The 24,561-nt window shown below is 41.1% G+C and overlaps 1 protein-coding gene across 2 annotated transcripts in view; it reads right to left on the bottom strand.

The window, feature by feature from the left end:
* Positions 1–24,561, bottom strand: part of LOC122540627 (NF-kappa-B inhibitor delta-like) — a 127,673-nt gene that overhangs the window by 53,448 nt on the left and 49,664 nt on the right. The window contains exons 2-4 of one of the 2 annotated variants that reach the window (XM_087976374.1): positions 21,571–21,692; positions 7,457–7,502; positions 369–655 (exon numbers count right to left, since the gene is read on the bottom strand). In XM_087976374.1, coding sequence (XP_087832500.1) covers positions 369–655; positions 7,457–7,502; positions 21,571–21,692 — 455 coding nt within the window. The remainder of the gene's footprint in view (positions 1–368; positions 656–7,456; positions 7,503–21,570; positions 21,693–24,561) is intronic. The other variant, XM_043676599.2, reaches the window with a different exon arrangement.

The raw sequence follows: 24,561 nt of genomic DNA, 5'->3' as shown, positions 1-24,561 counted from the left end.
CCCCTCCAAGACACTCACCATCCTGACTTAAAAATATATTTCCGTCTCTTCACTGTCGTTGAGTCAAAATCCTGGAATTCCCTTGCTAAGGGCATCAACCTACATCACAATAACTGCAGCGGTTCAAGAAGGCAGCTCATTCCCACTTTCTAAAGGGGAGCTAGGAATGGACAATAAATGCTGGCCCAGCCAACAATGCCCATGTCCCATGAGTGCAAAAAGAAGAAACCCATAACTTTTGTTTCCACCAAAGAATACCAAATAAGCCATTAGTGAGCACCATCCACTCCACAGCCCCCATGTGTGTTCAAATGTATTTAATAATCAGTATTCTATGTCAACATATGAAAATCCTGGTTGTATCATACCTGACAATTCACCCCAAAGTTGCTCAACAATGGTTGTGGAGTGTAAGACATCACCGAGGGAGGTCCCACTACTGCATAGCTGGAACAGACAGGCTGCATACACATGTCTTGCATGTATGAGGTGTTTACTGTCTCATGTAAGGGGTATTCCGGACATGGTGACCACTGTGGCAACGGCTGCAGGGTAGCAGAAGACGATTGAGGCAACCATGTAGTGTGGAAATTTCCCTCTTCAGCATTTTGCATTGATGGTGAAGGAATATCAGTCTCCGGGAACATAGGATGTCCTAAGAACAATTAAAAATAGCACCAATCAAATTGACAGAATGTTTACATTCAATATGTAGCAACACTAAATGCAGTCACATTAAACAAGTTCATTATGGGATATGTTGCAATATTGCATTTCATCATTACTGCATTACTGGCAAGCTCACAAGTCAATTTTAATACTCTGTCTGAATTGTGGAATTAAAATCAACTCAATACGTCAGGATACATCCCTTTGTTTTGGAATTGTATTGTTTCTTCCAGGGACTGTATTTAGGTCCATTTTTATGTCGGATTTGTAAAATTATAATTTTATTATTTCTGAAGTAATAAAGGTGTAAATGTCTGAAGGGTTAATGCTAAAGAGTGGCTTCAGCACAGTCCAATATGATAATGTCACATGGATATGCTGGGAGAACAGTTTTGGATCCCAAAGGAGTAAGTGTTGCCATCTCGGTCTCCCTCACAATTATTGTTACAGACACTATCGAATTAATGTAACTTGCAAATCGTGGTTAACTTAATGATAAACTGCACTTTGTTTAAGGCAAAAACTTCTTCTTGTAAGAGCACCAAGTGATTTTTATCTAATGCTTTAACCCAGTTAAGCACTTGTAGATCCCTACCAGGAAAGAAGATGTGGCTCATACAATATAGTGAACACTGATGAGGATTTGTCCGACAACATTTTCCCATTTATGGCAACAATGAAAGAGACTGAACAATAGTTTTTACTGAGGACACGGTGCACAAGTTGATGTTACACTAATCACAAGGGTAAATAATGAAAGCAATAACAGTTTGAGTACAAGGCATAAAATGCTTCCTGCATGGACCAGCCTGATGAGATGGAAATCTACTTACTTTAATGATTGCTTTCCTCATTGACTTATACTAACAATCCAGTAAAATGGTTTACCTATCCCTTACACAGAGAGGAAAGTCAGAACATATGGATAATGAAGGACAGAAACCCCTGCTTTGTTAAGTGGTTAGATTGTGGAGGGTTGTTTGAGGCTGTTAGTTTTCCAAATATCTGTTGTTTGGATCCATGGCTTGACACAAAACTCTTTGTTAGCAACCAATGATATATTGAACCCTCACACAATGCTTCTGTTTCCATCTGGACCTTCATAGCTAGTCATCCGATTCTGATGTCATTGTTACCTCGTTGTCATATATGTCTCTAATGTTAGATCCACTAATCCACAACACCCCCACTACTTTCAACCTTTCATATTTTACATCTCTCTCCACAATATCAGACTGCACAGGGCTCAGCTTTGTGGTGACTTGTCCAATGGTATTCTTCTCCTGGGTGGCTGTACAGTTTATTGTCGAGCTTAGATCAGAGTGGTGCTGGAAAAGCATAACAGGTCAGGCAGCATCCAAAGAGCAGGAAAATCGACGTTTTGGGCAAAGGCCCTTCATCAGGAAGGGCTTCCTGATGAAGAGCTTTTGCCCAAAACGTCGATTTTCCTACTCCTCGGATGCTGCTTGACCTGCTGTACCTTTCCAGCACCACTCTGATCTAAACACTGATCTCCAGCATCTGCAGTCCTCACTTTTGCCCAATTTATTGTAGAGCTTGGTTCTTTATCTGAGTACTGAGTCCATGTTCCTATGTGTTTAAGGACATTAAGATACTATGGTTAATGAGGATACCATGCTCATTCCCAACTATATACAATCTTAAATTTTTTTCAATAAGTACACCTTCCTTCTGTTGTTCCCTGAACCATACTCTCTGCTTGAGCTTAAGGACTGCTAATGAGGTGTTCTCTGATTAACATTTCAAGCTTGACTTTTCCTTTGTTATTTCCTCACGATGTTACTCTGTCTCACCATTGTCATCTGTAATGTTAGATTTTAATAAGTGTGGCAAAGTTGGAAGCTGTATTCTCAGTCCTACCCATCAATAACTCTGCCCATGATAGCCAATGCTGTAGTGGTGAGGTTTGATAACTCAGAAGAGTGAGATTGAGGTCTTTAACTCTTTGTTTTTATAAATAAAACTTTAATTGTTTCTATTCTTCTCTCAGTTCCTCCGTTTGTTTAAGGGTAGCAAAAATTGGTAACATGAATGAAGTCACATCCATTTGTGGAATATTAGAATCTTTAATTCATAAACAGCTGTCCATTGTCAAATACTATACTGTCTAGGATCCCTTCTATGGAATAAATTCTCTTGAGAGGGATTTGATGACTGCTTCTGCTGTAATGCTGCACAATTAACTAATTTCAATCAATCGCTAACCATATGTTACTCTTAAAATCAAGCAAATCAATTAATCTTTCTCAAGAGTGACCAAAGTCATTAAGGATAGGGAGGTGGTCATAGTAATTCATTTTGTTTTTGGCTATTTATGACACAAAGAATCAATTATTTCTTCTATAGCATGACTATTGCCTGGTCAGAAGACTGATTGCTAAGGTCTGGTACAAAGTAGACAAGCACAAGGCTGGAAGAACACAGCAGGCCAGGCAGCATCAGATGGTAGAGAAGTCAACATAACCATTCGGGCTGACTTCTCCACCTTCTGTTGCTGTCTGGCTTGCTGGGTTCTTCCAGCATCCTACTTGTCTACTTTGGATTCCAGCATCTGCAGTTTTTTTTGTCTCATACTCTGGTACAAGACTTTGTAGTTCCAATATATCCTTGGTGTATTCTTTGAAGAATACCAAGTCACCAGGGCTCTCAGTACAACTAATTTCTTGTGAAAGATTCATAAGTCTCATCCAAAATATTGGGTTGTTGGACACACAGTCTGATTACCCGAACAGACACTATTTCCAGATCTGACAACATGCTTCATCCCATTCTTAGGCTTGCCTTTTCTCTTGCAACTTCCTTTCAGTAGCTAGCAAGTTGGGAGGCAGCAGCATAATGGCAATGTCACCAGATTAGTAATTGGAAAACCCCATGTTAATGTTTTGGAGCGCTGGATTTGAATCGCACCATGGCGAATGGTGAAATTTGAATTCAATAAAAATCTGGAACAAAAAGTCAGCTTAATGGTGACGATGTAACTGTTGTTGTAAAACTCTATCTGATGATTTATGTAGTTTAGCCTGCATGTGGTTTCAGACCCACAGCAATGAATTTGACTCAGCAATAGCATGGATAGGGTGTACAGTCAAGGTGCTTATCCCAGGGTAGGGGTGTTCAAAACTAGACAGCATAGGTTTAAGTGGAGGGGAAAGATTTAAAAGGGACGTAAGGGGCAATTTTTCATGCAGAGGGTGGTGAGGGTATGGAATGAGCTGCCAGAGGAAGTGGTAGAGGCTAGTACAATTACAACATTTAAAAGGCATCTGGATGGGTATATGAATAGGAAAGGTTTAGAGGGATATGCACTACATAATGGCAAATTGGACTAGATTAATTTAGGATATCCGATTGGCATGGATGATTTAGACCGAACGTTTTTCCTTGCTAAATATCTCTATGACTCTTTGTCTCTAATAAATGCTGGTCTAGCTAGTGACACCCAAATCCCTGACTGAATAGTGAGTGTGGAGTGATTAAGGAAGTGTATACTTCAACCTCAAGAAAGCCTGAGTTCTCCTGTTCAGTTCCACGTGATGGTATCTGAAAGAGTGTGTGTCAGCTGCTGTTTAGTGCATTTCTTTATGTTCAGAAATGGAAATAGAATTCAATGAGTCTGAAGCATAGAATTCAGATCAGCATCTTGTCAATTTCCTTCATACTCAAAATGGTGATGGATGGTTTATGGTCTGGTGAGCTGTAATCCCATAACGTAACCTGAAGATGTTTTGCACACCCATGTTACTGTTGATGCATCTTTCTCTGTCATGGCATTGCACTGTTCTGTCTCTTTTAGTGACCTAGAGGAATAGCAACCTGGTCTATGTTTGTCATCGTTCTGCAAGTGAAATAGTACTGCCCCAAATCCTGTAAATGATATATCTGTCACAGCAATCGTCGGTAAGTTTGGGTCATAGTGGACTAAGATTTCTGACGAGACTAGGAGTCGTTTAACCTTTTCTACTAATCCATGTTCCTGCACCATTTTCAACCCTGTGTCAAAAACTGCCTGGAATGCGCAATGAAAACTGAAAGAACTGCAGATGGCTGTAAAGCAGAAACATTGTGATCTCCTGAAGTAGATTCACTGGTCCTGATAATTCTTGGCTCTTTCTAGATTTTGAAAGAGGTGATTGTGGTCCTTATTAAATGTATCTTTTTTATGAGGGTACAATCTGGTCATTTCCTTCTCAAGTATATTGTGCCACCCAAATGCTGCTTCCGCTGAGTATCTCATCACATGGTCCAGGGAAAACTAACACTACTATTCCGTTTTGCTAACCCTGGTGACATCCTCCATCACCATGGTATTCCATTGTTCATTGTGACTTCATGTCTGGAAGACACTACCATGAGGAACTTCTGCAGAGATATCCTGGAGCTGAGATAACTGACCTCTAATAAACACAACCATCTTTCTATGTGCTGGGTATGATTAGATTAGATTCCTTACAGTGTGGGGACAAGCCATTTGGCCCAACAAGTCCATACCGACCCTCCAAAGAGTAACCACCCAGACCTATTCCCCTACATTTATTCCTGATTAATGCACCTAACCTACAAATCCCTGAACACTATGGGCAATTTAGCATGTCCAATTCACCTAACCTGCACATCACTGGACTGTGGGAGGAAACCAGAGCACCCAGAGAAAATCCACGCAGGCACAGGGAGAATGGACAAACTCCACACAGACAGCCACCCGAGGCAGGAATTGAACCCAAGTCCCTGTCACTGTGAGACAGCAGTGCTAACCACTGAGCCACTGTGCTGATTCTAACTGGTAGAGAGTTTGCCTCCTGATTCCCATTGATTCCAGTTTTGCTAGGGCTCCTTAAAGCTACACTTAGTTAAATGCAGTCTTGATATCAAGGGCTGTCACTCTCCCCTCATCTCATACATTATCCCTCCTATGTTAAGAAATTGAATATGGGTACCATGGTATTGAAGAATCCAATAGATATTTATTGTAGCTGATTACAAAGAGATTTTGATTGATTGGGTCAATGGGCTGAGGAGTTTAATTTGGACAAATGCCAGGAATTGCATTTTGGCAAGACAAATAAAAGCAGGACTTATTCATTTCAAAGTAGACCTCGGGTACTTTTGTTGAACCGAGAGACTTAGGAGATCAAGTACATAATTCTTTAAAGTTTCTGTCACATGTAGACAAGGTGGTTATGAAGACATTTAGCACAATTGTCTTCATTGCTCAGATCTTTGAGTATAGGAGTTGGGTAGGCATGTTGAAGTTGTACAGGACATTGGTGAGGTTTCTTCTGGAATACTGTGTCCAGTTCTGGTTGCCCTGTTCAGGAAGGATACAACCAAGCTGGACAGGGTTCAGAAAATATTTACCAGTACGTTGCTGGGAATGGAAGGTTTGAATTATAGGAAGAGGCTGGAAAGACTGAGACCTATTTCACTGGAGTGAGGATGATGAAGGATGACCTTATAGAGGTTTATAAAATCGGGAGGAGCATAGATAAGGCAAATGGCAAGTGTTTTTTCCCTGTGGTGGGGGATTTTGGAACTAGGGAGCATATTTTTAAGGTGTGAGGAGAAAGATCTAAAATGGAGATGAGGGGCAACTTTTTACACAGAGTGTTTCGTGTGTGGAATGAACTTCCATCAGAAGTAGTGGATATGGGTACAGTTACAACATGTAAGAGTTGAGAGTGGGGTACTAGAAAAGCATTCCTGATGAAGGGCTCTTGTCTGAAATGTTGATTGTCCTGCTCCTCAGATGTTGCATGACCTGCTGTGCTTTTCCAGCACCCCACTCTTGACTCTGATCTCCAGCATCTGCAGTCTTCAGCACAGTGACTCGCTGGTTAGCACTATTGCCTCACAGCACCAGGGACCCAGGTTCAATTCCAGCCTTGGGCGACCGTCTGTGTGGAGTTTGCACATTCTCTCCGTGTCTGCATGGGTTTCTTCTGGGTGCTCTGGTTTCCTCCCACAGTCCAAAGATGTGCAGGTTAGGTGAATTGGCCATGCTAAATTGCCATAGTGTTAGGTGCATAAGTCAGAGGGAAATGGGTCTGGGTGGGTTACTCTTTGGAGGGTTGGTGTGAACTGGTTGGCCAAATGGCCTGTTTCCAGGCTGTAGGGAATCTAATCAGTCCTCACTTTCTCCTACAACATTTAAAAGACATTTTGACAAGTACATGAATAAGAAAGGTTTGGAAGGATATGGGCCAAGCGGAGACAGATGGGACTAGTTTAGTTTGGGAACATGGTTTTCGTGGACTGGTTGGACTGAAGGGTCTGCTTCCTTGCTGTATGACTCTATGACTAGGCTTGACTGATAGTTAGTTGCCAGTTCTTTGCACAGAAGTGCCCATTTTTCAGAAAGAGACATTCCTGAGAATGTCTCTCTTTATCTGAACCGTGTATCACTTAGATGTTTTACAAACCAAAATAAACCCCTATAAATATTCCATCCCTTGTCTGTCATTTTGGAAAGGCAATTGATTGTAAAAACAAATGATAGGCTTATGTGGAAGCACTTGGCAGTCAATGTATAAACACAGTTGTATTAAGATAAACAGAATGGCAGCTGGCACAAGAGATTTTAGCTAGTTGATAAAAGCAAGGTCAACTATCAACAGAAAATCAATGGGACTCGCTAACAATTAACAAATAAATGGCTTTATGTGTAATTGAATATGTAAAAAGTTCTTTGCACCATTGTTCAGTCTGAAATGTGTCAGTTCCTTTCCGCGATTATGCTGCATATTTTATAGTTATGTATGATGAATCTTACCTATTTGTGAATAGCATGTCATCGAAAGGTGTGGCAAAACCATCTGCTTGATATAAAAAGAAGTGTTAAGTTAGAAAAGCAATTACATGCATTGCCTTTGTAGCTGTAAATACAAGATATTTTAAGATGGTGAATGTATTTGATATGTTTTCCACCTCAATGATTTAAATTAATGCATCCATAAATGAAATATCATAATTCAATTTAGCAGAGTTTATTTAGTTCTATTTCATAAAGCACATACGATGATCAGCATTAAAAGCATATTCTGTGGTTCCCTCAACAGTACTTTTCAAACTCACAACCTCCACCAACAGAGAATTACTGTGAAGAAATCATGGGCATATCATGGGCGGCACGGTGGCACAGTGGTTAGCACTGCTGCCTCACAGCGTCAGAGACCCGGGTTCAATTCCCGCCTCAGGCGACTGACTGTGTGGAGTTTGCACGTTCTCCCCATGTCTGCGTGGGTTTCCTCCGGGTGCTCCGGTTTCCTCCCACAGTCCAAAGATGTGCAGGTTAGGTGAATTGGCCATGCTAAATTGCCCGTAGTGTTAGGTAAGGGGTAAATGTAAGGGTATGGGTGGGTTGCGCTTCGGCGGGGCGGTGTGGACTTGTTGGGCCTGTTTCCACATTGTAAGTAATCTAATCTAAAAATATCAAGTTGCACTATAAATCACACATCGTCCTGATTTGGAAGTATTGATTATTTCTTCATTGTCACTACATCAAAATCCTGGAACTTTCTCCCCTTATATCACTCTCAGTATACCTACACCACACAGACTGTAGTTGGTGAAGAAGGTGACTCACTGTCATTTTCTCAAGAACAATTGGGTTTGACTAATAAATGCTGCCCCTGCCAGCAATGCAGAAATCCCAAGAATTAACCTACAGAACTTTTACACATTTTTCTTTTAATTTTGTGAGAGATGGGTTGTTAATAGGACAAATGACTGTTGCGACCTGTCGATTGATTTCTGGGAAATTTTAAGCAAAGAATAGCTTTTCAAGCCACACTGGTACCTTCTTTATTGACTGTAAATTAAATTAACACTGAAATTGTAAGAGTCTATACACTTCAAAAGCTTAAAATGTAAAACTAGAGTTAGGGCCAGTATTACAATGCAATGAATCTAGGAAAAAGGTAACACTGGTGACATCTATCTCCATCTCATCACCCATCTTTATCTCCCCAGCATTTCTCTTGACTCCTTAGCTCCTTGATGGCTTGAAACCAATACCAGAAAGAATGAGATGTGATTAAGGAGTGAAACCAATTCAACAACAGTTAGATTATACATATGATATCTTTTACAATCCAAAGAAATTATTAGTGATCATACAGGAGGGCATCTCACACTGGAAGTCTTATTGACTCTGAAAAATTCCTCCGAAGGCTATCAAGCTAACTCTAGGAGCCTGAAGTAATTGATATAACTAATGACATCAAATTCTTGCCTAGCCTTCACATGCTTTCCACATTCTAGAAATCATCTACCTTCCTCTTGAAGGCTTGCAGAGAAGTCAAATTTATTGTGTATTCTGGCAAGCAACTTCACAAAACGTTAAGCCAACCACAACTTGTCACAATTGCTTGTTGTGATGATAAAACAGGGGCAACTGTACAGCACACATACAAATACAGTGAGATATGAACACATGGGCTATTTATCCATCTCACAATTAGTATAGAAAATAATAAAGAAAAATAGACAAGCGGAGCTAATTAATTTGCATTTAGGTGTTCAGTACCCATCTACTGATGGAGATGAAGTTTTCTGATTTGCATGAAAGCTGCCACACCTTGCTGCTGTATAACTTGCTTCAAACACACTCCTTACTCATTTGGCTACACTTGGGGGCATCTCCTTTTGTGTTTCAGGAGTACAAAAGAATTTTGAGGTTTTGAGACACTTAAGAATGAAAAGAACAGCAAAATAAAGTTAAGTTTTGTTTGCTATTCTACACTGAATCTGGGCATATGGCAGACCAGTGTGATGGGTACAATTCTATATACATGGAGTAAGCTGCAGGCTTCATGACCATCACACATCTAGAGTGGGATTTCCTCGTACTACAGTGATTGTTCCTCTTCACTAACTTTCCGCTATAGACCTGAAGACCATAAGATCTGGGAGTAGATTTAGGCCATTCAACCCATCGAGTCTATTCCACCATTTGATCACGGCTAATATATTACTCAACCCCATTCTTCTGCTTTCTTCCTGTAACCTTTGATTCTCTTATTAATTAAGATCCTATCTATCTATCTCTATCTTAAATACACTCAATGACTAGCCTCCACAGCCCACTTTGGCAATGAATTCCACAGATTCACCATCTTCTGACAGAAGAAATTCCTTCTTATCTCAGTTCTAAAGGGTCATCTGAGTCTGTACCCTTGGATTTAGTCTCTCCCACCAGTGGAAATAACATCTCCATGTTCACTCTACCCAGGTCACTCTGCATTCTGTAAATTTCAGTGAGGCCACCCCTCATCCTTCCAAATTCCATTGACCACAAACCCAGAGTCCTCAACTGCTCTCCTCAAATGAACAAGCTCTTCATCCCTGGGATCTTTCTTGTAAATCTCCCCTGGACTCTCTCCAAGGCCAACATGTCCTTCCTTAGATATGGGGCTCATAACTGCTCACAATATTCCAAATGTAGACTGACCAGAGCCTTATTCAGCTTCAGCAATACATTTCTGCTCCTGTATTCTAGCCTTCTTGAAATGAATGCTGAAAATGTGTTGCTGGAAAAGCGCAGCAGGTCAGGCAGCATCCAAGGAACAAGAGAATCGATGTTTCGGGCATAAGCCCTTCTTCAGGAATGAGGAAAGTGTGTCCAGCAGGCTAAGATAAAAGGTCTTCTTGAAATGAATGCTAACATTGCATTTGTCTTCCTAATTGCACGTTAACCTTAGGAGAATGCTGAACTCGGACTCCTGAGTCCCTTTGTGATTCAGATTTCCAAAGCTTTTTCCTGATTATAAAAGTCTATGCCTCTATTCTTCCTACTATGACTTCACACATTGCAACATTGTATTCCATCTTTTACTTCTTTGCCCACTCTCCTAGCCTATCCAAGTCCTTCTGTAGCCTTCCTGTTTCCTCAACACTACCTACCCCTCCAATTGTCTTTGAGTCATCTGCAAACTTAGTAACAATGCCATTAGTTCCTTCGTGCAGATTGTTAATGTGTAACGTGAATAGTTGTGGTCGTAACATGGACCCCTGCGGAACTCCACTGGCTGTCGTACTGAAAAAGATCCCTTTATTCCTACTGTCTGCCTTCTGCCAGTCAGCCGGTCCTCTATCCATATCAGTACCTTGCCCTTAACCCCATGGAATCTGATCTTATTTAGCATCTTTCTGTGTGGCACCTTGTCAATGGCCTTCAAGCCTTCCTTTTTATTCACTTCTGGGACATGGGTGTCACTGACGGACTGGCATTTATTGCTTATTCCTAGTTGATCATAAGAAGGTGATGGTGAGCTGCCTTTTTGAACTGGTGCAAGCCATGTTGTTGTAGCTAGACTCACAATGCCCTTCGGGAGGGAATTTCTCTTCTCTCCAGACTATTCAGCATAGTGTTTAAATTTAGAACAGCTTTAAAAATAATAAATTAAAACAAGGGATTAAGTTCAATGGCAGTGAAACTTATGACTGATTGACACTCTCCAAATGTCAATTCTTTCATAAATTCAAAATACTGCATGTCTGGAAACCTGAAATAAAAACAAATAATTCCATTTATCCCAGCAGTGACTGCAGAGAGAGAAAAACAGAGTTGATACTTCAGGTCTGTAACTTTATCAGTCATTGAAAAACTCATTGGCAATGAGTTGGCTTAACACGGTGGCTCAGAGGTTAGCACTGCTGCCTCATAGCACTAGGGACCTGGGTTCGATTCCACCTCAGGCGACTGTCTGCATGGAGTTACATTCTACTCAATTCTAGGTGGGTTTTCTCCGGGTGCTCTGGTTTCCTCCCACAATCCAAAGATGTGCAGGTTTGGTGGATTAGCCATGGGAAATGCAGGGATAGAGTGGGTCTGGGTTAGGTACTCTTTGGAGGGTCAGTGTGAACTTGATGGGCTAAATAGTCTGCTTCCAGACCATTGAATGAGATCATGGATGATCTGTGGCTCAACTCCACATAGCTGCCTTTGGTCCATATCTCTTCATACCTTTGCTTAACAAAAATCTATCCATCCCAGATTTAAAATTAACAACTGATCCTGCTTCCACTGCTGTTTGTGGAAGAGCGTTCCAAGCATCTACCATTCTGAGTATGCAGGCTGGAACCCATTGACAAACTATTCCAGTTTGAAAAACCCGGGAGACCTGATGACATGGATCTTTGGTTAGACTGCATGTTGGGCATTCTTCCTTTCGAATACATTGGTCTCTGCATTACAGGGACACTTTACCTTCAAGATGGAATTGAACCTGTCTCTGATTGGGACAGAGATCACTTCATAGATAAGAGGCAAAGATCAACAGGGAACAAACACATGTCGCAAGTGATTTCTGATGGGGAGGCATGGAAGATGAATTTTCCAGACTGTTTTTCTCTCCGACATTGGCCCTGGATTATTCTTGGATTTTCCTGGAGCATTTGGTTCTGCTGTAACACATGTTTCTTCAATGCAAATTGGCTTTAATTCGATTGAAGAGTTTAGACCGTTTTCTGTAGAACAAAAACTTTCCTTACCTATATTGATTATAACGCAATTCTGGCTCTATTAGTTTAAATGGCATGGCTATTGGGCGATTTTCTTATAATGCAAGAATGCACAAGAACGGAAATATCTCATTACATCAGGACTGACTCTCTGCAGGAAGGTATAAGCTGTTGTTGTTCGAGGGAAATGTACAGTAGTGATGCACCAGCAATCATGGGGCAGACATAATGGACTAATCTGATCCTTTCCAACTCATTATGTTTTTGGATGCATGTCAGATGAAGCAGCTCTTTTATTGTTGCTCAGAGCTTTGTGCTGTGGATTTTGTAGTCAGCCCAGACATCCCTTTAATTGCTGCTGCTCTCTCGAGATGCTCCCCTTCAGAATTTTCTTTTTCATTATAGAACATAGACTATTAAACATTTCAGCGCAGGAACAGGCCCTTCAGCACACCATGTTTGTGCTGACCGTGATGCCATTCTAAACTAATACCACCTGCCTGCACATGGTCCATATCCTCTCTATTCTCTGCCTCTTCATGAATCTGTCCAAATGCCTCTTAAATGTTGCTTTTGTGTTCAGCTTCTATGCCTTTTCTGCTAGCACCTTCCAAGGACCTACCATCATCTGCATAAAAACCTTGCCTCGCACATCTCCTTTAAACTTTCGGCCTCTCACCATGCTCCCCATGTAATTGACATTTCTGCCCTGCGAGAAAGACTCCATCAACCACCATCCATGCTTCTCACAATTTTATATTCTCCAATCACGTCGCCCCTCAGCTCTGATGTTCTCGCGAAAACAATCCAAGTTTGTCCAACTTCTCCTTATAGCTAATACACGCCAATTGAGGCAAACTCCTGGTGAATCCCTTTTGCAGCCTCTGCAAAACCTTCAGATCCTTCCAATAATGTGGCGACCAGAAATGTCCACAATATTCTTACAGTATCAACTGACTAAAATCTTATAGAGTTCCAACCTGACTTGGCAATTTTTATATTCAATGCCCTGACTGATGAATGCAAGCATGCCATATGCCTTTTTGACGATCTTAACCACTTGTGTTACCACTGTCAAGGAGCTATGGACTACCACTACAAAAATCCTCGCATATCAATGCTCCTGAAGGTCCTGCCACTTACTGTGTACTTTTCACCATAGAGTCATAGAGATGTACAGCATGGGAACAGATCCTTCAGTCCAACCCATCCATGCTGACCAGATATCCCAACCCAATCTAGTCCCACCTGCCAGCACCTGGCCCACATCCCTCCAAACCCTTCCTATTCATATACCATCCAAATGCCTCTTAAATGTTGCAATTGTACCTCCACCACTTCCTCTGGCAGCTCATTCCATACACACACCACCCTCTGTGTGAAAAAGTTGCCTCTTAGGTCCCTTTTATATCTTTCACCTCTTACCCTAAACCTATGCCCTCTAGTTCTGGACTCCCCAATCCCAGGGAAAAGACTTTGCCTATTTACCCTATCCATGCCCCTCATCATTTTGTAAACCTCTATAAGATCACCCCTCAGCTTCCGACGCTCCAGGGAAAACAACCCCAGCCTGTTCAGCCTCTCCCTATAGCTCAAATCCTCCAACCCTGGCAACATCCTTGTAAATCTTTTCTGAACCCTTTCAAGTTTCACAGCATCTTTCCAATAGGAAGGAGACGAGAATTGCACGCAATATTCCAACAGTGGCCTAATCAATGTCCTGTACAGCCACAACATGACCTCCCAACCCCTGTACTCAATGCTGTGACCAATAAAGGAAAGCATACCAAACGCCTTCCTCACTATCCTATCTACCTGTGACTTCACTTTTAAGGAGCTATGAACCTGCACATCAAGGTCTCTTTGTTCAGCAACACTCCCTAGGACCTTATCATTAAGTGTTTAAGATCTCTTATGCTCACATCCAAATCATTTATATAAATGACGAAAAGTAGAGGACCCAGCACCGATCCTTGTGGCACTCCACTGGTCAAAGGCCTCCAGTCTGAAAAACAACCCTCCAGCACCACTCTCTGTCTTCTACCTTTGAGCCAGTTCTGTATCCAAATGGCTAGTTCTCAGTGTATTCCATGAGACCTAACCTTGCGAACCAGTCTCCCATGGGGAACCTTGTCAAACGCCTTACTGAAGTCCATATAGATCACATCAACCACTCTGCCCTCATCAATCCTCTTTGTTACTTCTTCAAAAAACTCAATCAAGTTTGTGAGACATGATTTCCCGCACATAAAGCCATGTTGACTATCCCTATTCAGTCCTTGCCTTTCCAAATACATGTACATCCTGTTCCTCAGGATTCCCTCCAACAACTTGCCCACCACCGACGTCAGGCTCACTAGTCTATAGTTCCCTGGCGTGTCCTTAGCACCCTTCTTAAACAATGGCACCACGTTAGCCAACCTCCAGTCTTCCAGCACCTCACCTCATCGATGATACAAATATCTCAGCAAGAGGCCCAGCAATCACTTCCCTTAGCTTCCCACAGAGTTCTCGGGTACACCTGATCAGGTCCTGGGGATTTATCCACCTTTAACCGTTTCACGACATCCAGAACTTCCTCCTCTGTAATCTGGACATTTTTCAAGATGTCACCATCTACTTTCCTGCATTCTATATCTTCCATGTCCTTTTCCACATACTGATGCAAAATACTTGTTTGGTATCTCCCCCATTTTCTGTGGCTCCACACAAAGGCTGCCTTGCTGATCTTTGAGGGGCCCTATTGTCTCCCTAGTTAACCTTTTGCTCTTAATGTATTTGTAAAATCCCTTTGGATTCTCCTTAATTCTATTTTCCAAAGCTATCTCATGCCCCCTTTTTGCCCTCCTGATTTCCCTCAAGTATACTCCTACTGCCTTTATACTCTTCTAAGGATTCACTCGATCTATCCTGTCTATACCTGAAGTATGCTTCCTTCTTTTTCTTAACCAAACCCTCAATTTCTTTAGTCATCCAGCATTTCCTATACCTACCAGCCTTTCCTTTCACCCTAACAGGAAAATGCTTTCTCTGGATTCTCGTTATCTCATTCCTGAAGGCTTCCCATTTTCCAACCGTCCCTTTACCTGCGAACATCTGCTCCCATCAGCTTTTGAAAGTTCTTGCCTAATACCGTCAAAATTGGCCTTTCTCCAATTTAGAGCTTCAGCTTTTAGATCTGGTCTATCCTTGTCCATCACGATTTTAAACGAATAGAATTATGGTCGCTGGGCCCAAAGTGCTCCCCCACTGACACCTCAGTCACCTGCCCTGCCTTATTTCCCAAGAGTAGGTCAAGGTTTGCACCTTCTCTAGCAGGTACATCCACACACTGAATCAGAAAATGTTCTTGTACACACTTAACAAATTCCTCTCCATCTAAACCCTTAAGACTATGGTATTCCCAGTCTATGTTTGGAAAGTTAAAATCCCCTACCATTACCAACCTATTATTCTTACAGATAGCTGAGATCTCCTTACAAGTTTGTTTCTCAATTTCCCTCTGACTATTAGGGGGTCTATAACACAATCCCAATAAGGTTATCATCCCTTTCTTATTTCTCAGTTCCACCCAAATAACTTCCTTGGATGTATTTCCGGGAATATCCTCCCTCAGCACACCTGTAATGCTATCCCTTATCAAAAACGTCACACCCCCTCCTCTCTTGCCTCCCTTTCTATCCTTCCTGTAGCATTTGTATCCTGGAACATTAAGCTGCCAGTCCTGCCCATCCCTGAGCCATGTTTCTGTAATTGCTATGATATCCTAGTCCCATGTTCCTAACCATGCCCTGAGTTCATCTGCCTTTCCTATTAGGCCCCTTGTATTGAAATAAATGCAGTTTAATTAGTCCTATCTTGTCCTTGCCTGCCCTGACTGTTTGACTCGCTTCTGCTCTCAACTGTACCAGTCTCAGATTGATCTCTTTCCTCACTATTTCCCTGGATCCCACCCACCCACCTTACTGGTTTAAATCCTCCCGAGCAGCTCAAGCAAATCTCCCTGCCAGTATATTAGTCCCCTTCCAATTTAAGTGCAATCCATCCTTCTTGTACAGGTCCCTCGAAGAATAACATAAGTTAGGCAGGAGGAAGCTCTTACACAATTGCAAACAGATATGACTTGTTGCACTGAGGTTTGTGGTTCAGAATGGGACCAAGGGACCTGTTGGGGATGCTCAGTGGTTAGCACTGCTGCCTTACAGTGAGAGGGACCTGCGTTCAATTCTAGCCTCAGGTGACTATCTGTGTGAAGTTTGCACATTCTCTCTGCGTCTGAGTGGATTTTCTCTGGTGCTCTGGTTTCCCCCCAAAGTTGTGCAGGTTAGGTGGATTGACCATGCTAATATGCCCACAGTGTCCAGAGGTAGGTGGGTTAGGCATGGGAAGTACAGGGTTATGGGCATAGGGCAGAGGGATGGGTTTAGGTGGGATGCTCTTCAGAGGGTAAGTGTGGACTCGATGGCCTGAATGGCCAATAGAACCTTCCACACTATAGGGATTCAATGGTCTATGAAGACTGATGGTGTAATAGGTTGCACAGCCTAGGCTTGACTTCCCTTATGCATAGAAGATTAAGGCATGAACTGATTGTGGTCTTTAAGAGAATTAAAAGAGATTGTAGGAAAATTATTCTCTTCAGTACAATACTGAACAAGACACATAGGTTAAAATTGGAGCTCAGACTTTGAGGGGAATATTGAGACACACTTTTTACCACATTGGACAGTGGAAAGCTGTAAACCTTTCTACAAAGTAGCAATTAAGGTGAGAGGTCAATTGAAACTTTGAAGATGAGGCTGATAGATTTTCATTAGATAAGATTATTAGGGAACAATGACAAAGAGACAGATAGATTCAAAATACAAATCAGCAATGATCTAATTGAAAGGCAAGCTGTGTTTTAAGGGTTAGATGGCCTAGCTTTGTTCCTATACAGTTGTAAAAATGTTAGGGTGCAGAATTTATTTGCTTTCACATCAGCAAAGCTACTGGTTTGTGCCATGTGACACCACAACTATGACTATATCTCAAGAACCACTGATTACAAACTGCCTTTCTGAATGTTTCTGTTTCAAACTGTTTCTATTTCTCCTTGATCATTTGTTTGTATTATTAAAAAAATTAATGATTTGGCTATTAAATATAAATACATGTTGATTTGCGTAGATATTAAGATTAAACATGACATCAAAGGTGATTGTAAACACCCACATTGTAACTTAATTAAGTTGAAACTAATTTCTGGTTTTTTGGGTTACATTATGCGTATCGTCAGTAACACTGGAAAGTCTAGAATTGGTGCTGCATGCAGCCAATGTGGTTATGATGGTTCAGTAAATGTCACTATCTACAGATACTGCAAATGCACTGGAGCAGAATCATTTACTTATTCAATCTTCATTGCAACAGCCTTCAACTGCCCCACAAAAATGAAATCAATTCTTAAACTATAGGAAGGATTTTTATCTTTATTATTATTTAGTCTTTAATTCTAGCATGAAAGTGGTGTTTTCCATTCTCTTTTCCAGCTAGAAAAAAGTGGGTTAACTTTATAGCTAGCATCTGCACGATCGTGCTGATTGGACTCCCTGCTCTGTATTAAGCTATGATTGTAGGAGAGCTGACCACAAACTTTAGCTAAAGCTGCTTTGCAATCAGTAAGCCTGGTATGTAAAAGTCTTCCTAGGCCACTCTTCTTTGCCCATTGGGAATTTGCCAATGGAGCACAATGTGAGAAGCCTTTATTCCTTCTTGATGGGGAATATTTCAGGAGAGCATGATGCTCCATCTAGTGGCCTTACTGAAAATTCACTGTTGTGTTTGAAAAATAGCTGATAAAGCGTTTTTTTCTTAAACTGCTTGAGAAATGAAACAGAATTGAAACAATACCAAAATTACTGTGTTAACGTTTTGAGTCCAGTGACCTTTCTTCAGAACTGAAGATTGCTCAATGGATTTGAAACGTTAACTCGATTTTCTCTTCACACCCACTGAGTTTCTGCAACAATTTTCGATTTTATGCTTTCAGATCTTCAGCATCTGCAGTTCTTTGTTTTATTATGTACCAAGATTACTCAATTTGCCAGACATTAGTGACCTCTGAAAATTGTGGTCAGACTAAGTAATGCCAGTTCTGTGAGCTTACACAGACAGAGTTTGAAGGTTGTCGGCTTGAGTTCAAATCATAATGTAGAGACTGGAGCAGAAAAATCAAGGCTGACACTGCACTGCTGTACTGGGAGTGCACTGCACTATCAAGGATGTCATTTGTCAACTGAGATGTTCGAATAAGATCTCATTTACCTCCTCAGGTGGATGCAAAACGTCCACCAGAACTATTTCAAGGAAGAACAGCAGAAGACTCCTTGGTGTCCTTGTCAATTTTTATTGCTTGATCACTATTAATAAAGTAGATGATTTGGCCATTATCATATTTCTGTTCCTGTGACATTGCTGTGTGCTTATCCTTTTTCTTATTTCTGACATTGTAACAATGACGATTATTGTGTATCAAGGGGTGCTAACTGATTTCTGGTTGTGGGCATCAATTGAAGATTTCCTGTGCTCAAATGTAAAGGAGTCAACTGAAAAAGGCATTGGAGGTGCATGATTTGCAATGCCTGTCCCAATAAGTAAAAGCCTGTTAAGTGTATAAGGATTTAGCTCTAGCATTTGATCCCTCAAAGACTGGCTACATGAATGTTCATAGTGAGTACACGTCCAAGGGGATTGGTAGCTAAGTTGGCTGAATAGTTGGTTTGCAATGCATATGATACCAATAGCATATGTTCAATTCCCATACTGGCTGAGATTACAATGGAAGGCTCTATGTTCCCCCTTGCCTGAGACATGGTGATTGTCAGTTTAGACTCATCATAAATCACTGCTCTCTAAAGAGAGAGTGGAATTCTGCTGACTTCAGTTTTACATTTCCAAAGTGTTTGGCTGTAAAGTGCTTTGGGACATTATGAGATTGTGAGAAGTGTTTTACAATTGCAATTTTCTTTCCTTTTATATTTGCATGCAGGGGTGTTGCAAGTTTTAAACAGATCTGGGAAATCAGTGAGTGAGATTTACTCTCCATCAGCTGCACATCCATTCGGTTCAGTTTATGTGCAGGAATTTACTTACCCCAGGAACAGGGAAGATGGATGGAAAAAAGGTTGGTCTGACTATATTCACCTTGTATCAATGACTACAGGAGAAGAAAAGAAAAACAATTCACCCAGTAGTGGGGGTCTTGTAGCACAGTGGTAGTGTTCCTAATTCTGAGCCAGGAGGCCTGAGTTCAGGTCCTTGTGCATAGGTTGATAAGAAAAACATCAATAATTCTTCCAGTTCCTGAGAACTGGCACACCCACTGGCTTGCTACTAGCTTGGCACTTTGTCTGTGGCAAGACAGATAGCAATCTGTCATCAGATAACTAGGCCCCTGGAAAAAATTCAAATGGACTAAATGCTCCAATTACTTTTTTTTCTGTTTTGTTAGGCATGTCCATGTGCCAAGCAAGGATAGTTACATTTCAAAGGGAACTAAAATGTCCACATCAAAACCTATGTACAAAATATAGATTGTGATATTTAAGAACATTGGAGAGCTTTACTATTTTTCACAAATTTTGTGGTTGTCACCTCTGGACAGATATATTCCTGGTGGTCCTTACTTGATCGCTTGATTTCTAATGCCTCATCTTCCATGGTCTCTCCAAGAGCTATCCAACAGTGTCCAGCAGCCTTCCCATGGTAATTGTAAAGTGAACAAGTTTCATCTGATTGTCTGATTCTTAACTGTTAATCAAACAAACTCTTTCTCCATCTCCATTGTTTTTGTAATAAAGAAGAAATATTAAAATACACTATTTTCTTAATGCCCTTTTGGTTTCCTCCTGGGGTGTCTAGGAGATTAATTTGTAATTCTGGAAGGTTGCAACCCTTAACTATGTGTGTGACCAAACTGTGCATCCCAGATATTGTGCAGGCGCACAATGGTGAGTTTTGATACTCTGTAAGTGGAAGTGATCCTTTTTGTAATCTGAGAAATTGAAAGGAAATGGTTCGCCAACAGCTGAATTCAACAAGGGTGAACACAGTGATGTTTTGAGACCTAAGCCAAGTACATTACAATAATCCAGTTGGGATCCTCAAGTGATTTTTCTAGATACAGGTCATGTGCAGAACAAACTTCCAAAGGTAAAAATTTTGTACTTCTGTTAGATGGTTATATATGACTTAATAATGAAACTGGTAAAATATGACAGAATTTTCAAAATGTTTCAGGAAAGAGTAAAACACATCAAAGCACCTAACCAAGTCATTGACTGAATTGATATTGCCCGTAATAACAAAAACACTCATTTCCAAACGGTCAAATTAACTTTTAAACTTTTAGTTCCTTCAGAGATTTTTGAGCAGCTTTGGTTTTACAACAGCTAATCTGACAACTGTGCAAGTTTTAAAAAATGACATACAGAAGATAAATACATTTTGTGAAGGAATTGCGCATCACAACAATGTCAAAACTGTCAACATTTAAATTGGATGAAAAGTGCAAAATGGGTTTATGAAAGGCTCCGTGTTCTTTTTATTTCTATTTTATGAGGTGATTGTGCCAATGACCTTCTGTGAGTTTTGCAGCCCTTCAGGATAACAGATTAATCTGTGGCTCTGACTGGTTAGGACATTTCCCTGAAGAACCAACCAGTGAATGACCATCATGTATTCTGCTGAGTTGACACAGCTGTAGCGTGTGTACATGTTCTCTCTCTCTCTGCAAAGAACAAGATCCTGTGTACTGATGCATATTGCTTCCAGTACATGCAAGTTTGACCAATCAGGATTAACCTGCCTGGCTTAAATTGTTTAAAACCTGGCAATTAACTGTTAATAGTCATGAATTAGTCAATTCTCCATGGCAACACATCTACTAATCAGGGTGCGCATGTCAACTGATCAGCACTCTCCTCATGATTTTTTTCTCCAATGGATTAGTACTCTGATGCGTGCAAGATGGAAAGCTTTGGCAAAATCTGTCTTTTTCAGTAAGACTAAAATAAATTGAAATGAATACATATCCCTGCGTTCATCAGCAATTCCAAACCACATGGTATTGAGAAAGCAGAGAACATTTGTACTCCATCTGCAACATTCAGCTAGTTGGATTTCTGAAACAGATTAATGGCTTTGAGGTGAACACAGAGTGGATTTTAATAATTACTTGCAGGACAATATATAGTTATCCTCCTCATTGCATAACTCAAAAGTGGCATTGGCAAACCACTATGTGAGTGTCATTCAGCAGCCAATGGAACAACATTGAAAAAGGCGGCAAACAATATCTGTTGAACAATGTTGATTAATAGGTATTTAAAACGTCAACTTTGAATGCAGTTTGCAAAACTCATAAATACAAATGATACTTACTGTGCTATTTGTGGTTGTGTTAGTGTTCTCAATGTTTTTGCGTTTCCTTTTAAGGAGTTCCTTTACAGGATCTTTCACACGAACACCTAAATAAGGTCGCTGCTGTGATTGGTCAGAGGAGGCTGGAAAAGCAGGAGAAATAAACCTGGAGTGAAACGATGTCAAATATAATGCTGATAAACCCCATGCAATACCTAAAGATTTGCAACACATCTTTGGATGGTTGAAAATAACAAAGAATAAAACTTTTAACAACTAAGAAAGTTGGAATAAGTTAAAAAATTTAAAAAATCGCAACCAGCTGCTTAATGCACCTGTGCTATCACTCAATATTCACATAAATGCGAGGAGCTGCATTTTGGGAAAGTAAATCTTAGCAGGACTTATACACTTAATGGTAAGGTCCTAGGGAGTGCTGCTGAACAAACAGACCTTGGAGTGCAAGTTCATAACTCCTTGAAAGTGGAGTCGCAGGTCGGTAGGATAGTGAAGAAGGCGTTTGGTATGCTTTCCTTTACTGGTCAGAGTATTGAGTACAGGAGTAGGGAGGTCATGTTGCAGTTGTACAGGACATTGGTTAGGCCACTGTTGGAATATTGCGTGCAATTCTGGTCTCCTTCCTATTGGAAAGATGCTGTGAAACATGAAAAGGTTCAGAAAAGATTTACAAGGATGTTGCCAGGGTTGGAGGATTTGAGGTACAGGGAGAGGCTGAACAGGCTGGGGTTGTTTTCCCTGGAACCTTGGAGGCTGAGGGGTGACCTTATAGAGGTTTACAAAATGATGAGGGGCATGGATAGGATAAATAGACAAAGTCTTTTCCCTGGGGTCGGGGAGTCCAGAACTAGAGGTCATAGGTTTAGGGTGAGAGGGGAAAGATATAAAAGATACCTAAGGGGCAACTTTTTCACACAGAAGGTGGTACGTGTACGGAATGAGCTGCCAGAGGAAGTGGTGGAGGCTGGTACAATTGCAACATTTAAGAGGCATTTGGATGGTATATGAATAGGAAAGGTTTGGAGGGATATGGGCTGGGTGCTGGCAGGTGGGACTAGATTGGGTTGGGATATCTGGTCGGCATGGATGGGTGGGACCGAAGAGTCTGTTTCCGTGCTGTACATCTCTATGACTCTATGACTATGAAGTAATTAATATACCATTTATTGTGCAGCATTATTTGACCTCAGTGCTGCATCAAAGTTCAGTCTGAGGCTGGCTGCAGACTTCCAGTGAAACCCAACACATGTTGGAGGAACAGTTCTTCAATTTCCATTTAGCGTTTTGCAGTCTTCATGACTCAACTTTGAGTTCAACAACTTCACAGTGTGAGTTTGCTGTCAGCAGAGCTGATGTATTTTCTGCTCTTGACATCAATCTTCATCTATTTCTCTACCACTATGAGCACTGCCATTGTCTTTTACTCTGGACACCCTCCCAATCTCTTCCACTCGCTCCTCCTCCTCCTCTGATCAAAACCATCATTTCTTAGCTCCCTTCAGTTCCAAATAAGGGTTATTCTAGACTTGAGATGTTAACTCTTTCTCTGTCTACAAATGCTGCCAGACCTGTTGAGTTCCTTCAGCATTCTCTGTTTTCATGCAATATTAAACCTATTAGCTTAGTAATTCACTCCTTGAAGAAAATACTATTTTAATGAGACAAGTATAGAAAAACCAACATAAAAAGACAATCACACACTATTGACTTCTGGGATTTGACTTATCAGTTCAGGATCAGAAAACTGACACCGGGATAATTTCCAGGTGCCAAACCATGTGACACCACTACGTTTAAATTTTAATGTGCTGTTTGGGATGGAAAAGAAGCAGTTTCACTGCGTACAGCAGTGAACAAATGGTCAAACGATGGGTAATGTGCATGATCCAGTGCGCGGTCCCCCAGATCCTTAGATCTTTCATTTTACAAATAAAAACTTGAAGTTCTGAGCTGCTGTGCATTTATGTTCACAGTCACTGATTGAAAATTACATTCTTGCTCTGACTAACCTGTTGACAAGTTCATCAAGAAAATTAACAAAGCAAATCAAATCTGTTTCACTGGAGGCAAGAGGGTTATCCCAACTTCCAGCAGACATCCGCATTCCCACTTTGAAAATTGGAGCATGTTCCAGAGGCTTCAAGATCCCTTGGGGGTAGATCTTCAATCTGTGCATCCCCCTCATCCAAATTGCTTCAAAAGTCTTGCCTCTGATTTCGACAGGAAAAGACCAAAGAGAAGTACAGCACAGGAACAGGCCCTTCAGCCCTCCAAGCCTGTGCTGATCATCATGTCCTAACTAAACTAAAAACAAACCTTCTACCCTGATTCGGTCTGTATCCCGCTATTCCCTCCCTATTCATGGAATCATCCAGATGCCTCTTAAATTTTGCCAACGTGCCTGTTTCCAGCACCTCTTCCGGCAGTGCATTCCAGGACTGGTTTTAAGACCATAAGACCATAAGACATAGGAGCAGAAGTAAGGCCATTCAGCCCATCGAGTCCACTCCGCCATTCAATCATGGCTGATGGGCATTTGAACTCCATTTACCCGCATTCTCCCCGTAGCCCTTAATTCCTTTTACTCAATGCTTGTCTGTCTCTCTGACATTGAAAATTTACAATCTCTGTTGTGGCAGGATTTTGCTCTTGATGTCCTCTAGTGCTAACTGCAGAGATTCTGGGGGCTAAAAGATGTCCATGCCCTAAAGGTTAAATTTGAGTTTGGATCCACTCAATGGCAGAACAGTTACCCTGAGATTTACACAGGCTCATCCAACTCAGACACCATTCGATCTTTCTCAAAGCCCCTGGCCTTTATTTGAGCCATTCATCTGGAGTTACACCAGAGTTATATTAGGACTCTGAGAAAAACCACAAAGTAAATATGACCAACATGCCTTTTCTTATTTTTTGTAAATAGCCACACCACAGTTTGCTACTGAAGTTATATCTTCTGCATTAATAGACCTTTGCACAATAACACATTAAGTT

This window comes from Chiloscyllium plagiosum, unplaced genomic scaffold (genome assembly GCF_037043375.1).
Source record: "Chiloscyllium plagiosum isolate Xiang-an unplaced genomic scaffold, Cpla_swu_hap1 HiC_scaffold_29, whole genome shotgun sequence".
Lineage (NCBI taxonomy): Eukaryota > Metazoa > Chordata > Chondrichthyes > Orectolobiformes > Hemiscylliidae > Chiloscyllium > Chiloscyllium plagiosum.
This window is presented reverse-complemented; position numbering and strand designations above follow the sequence as displayed.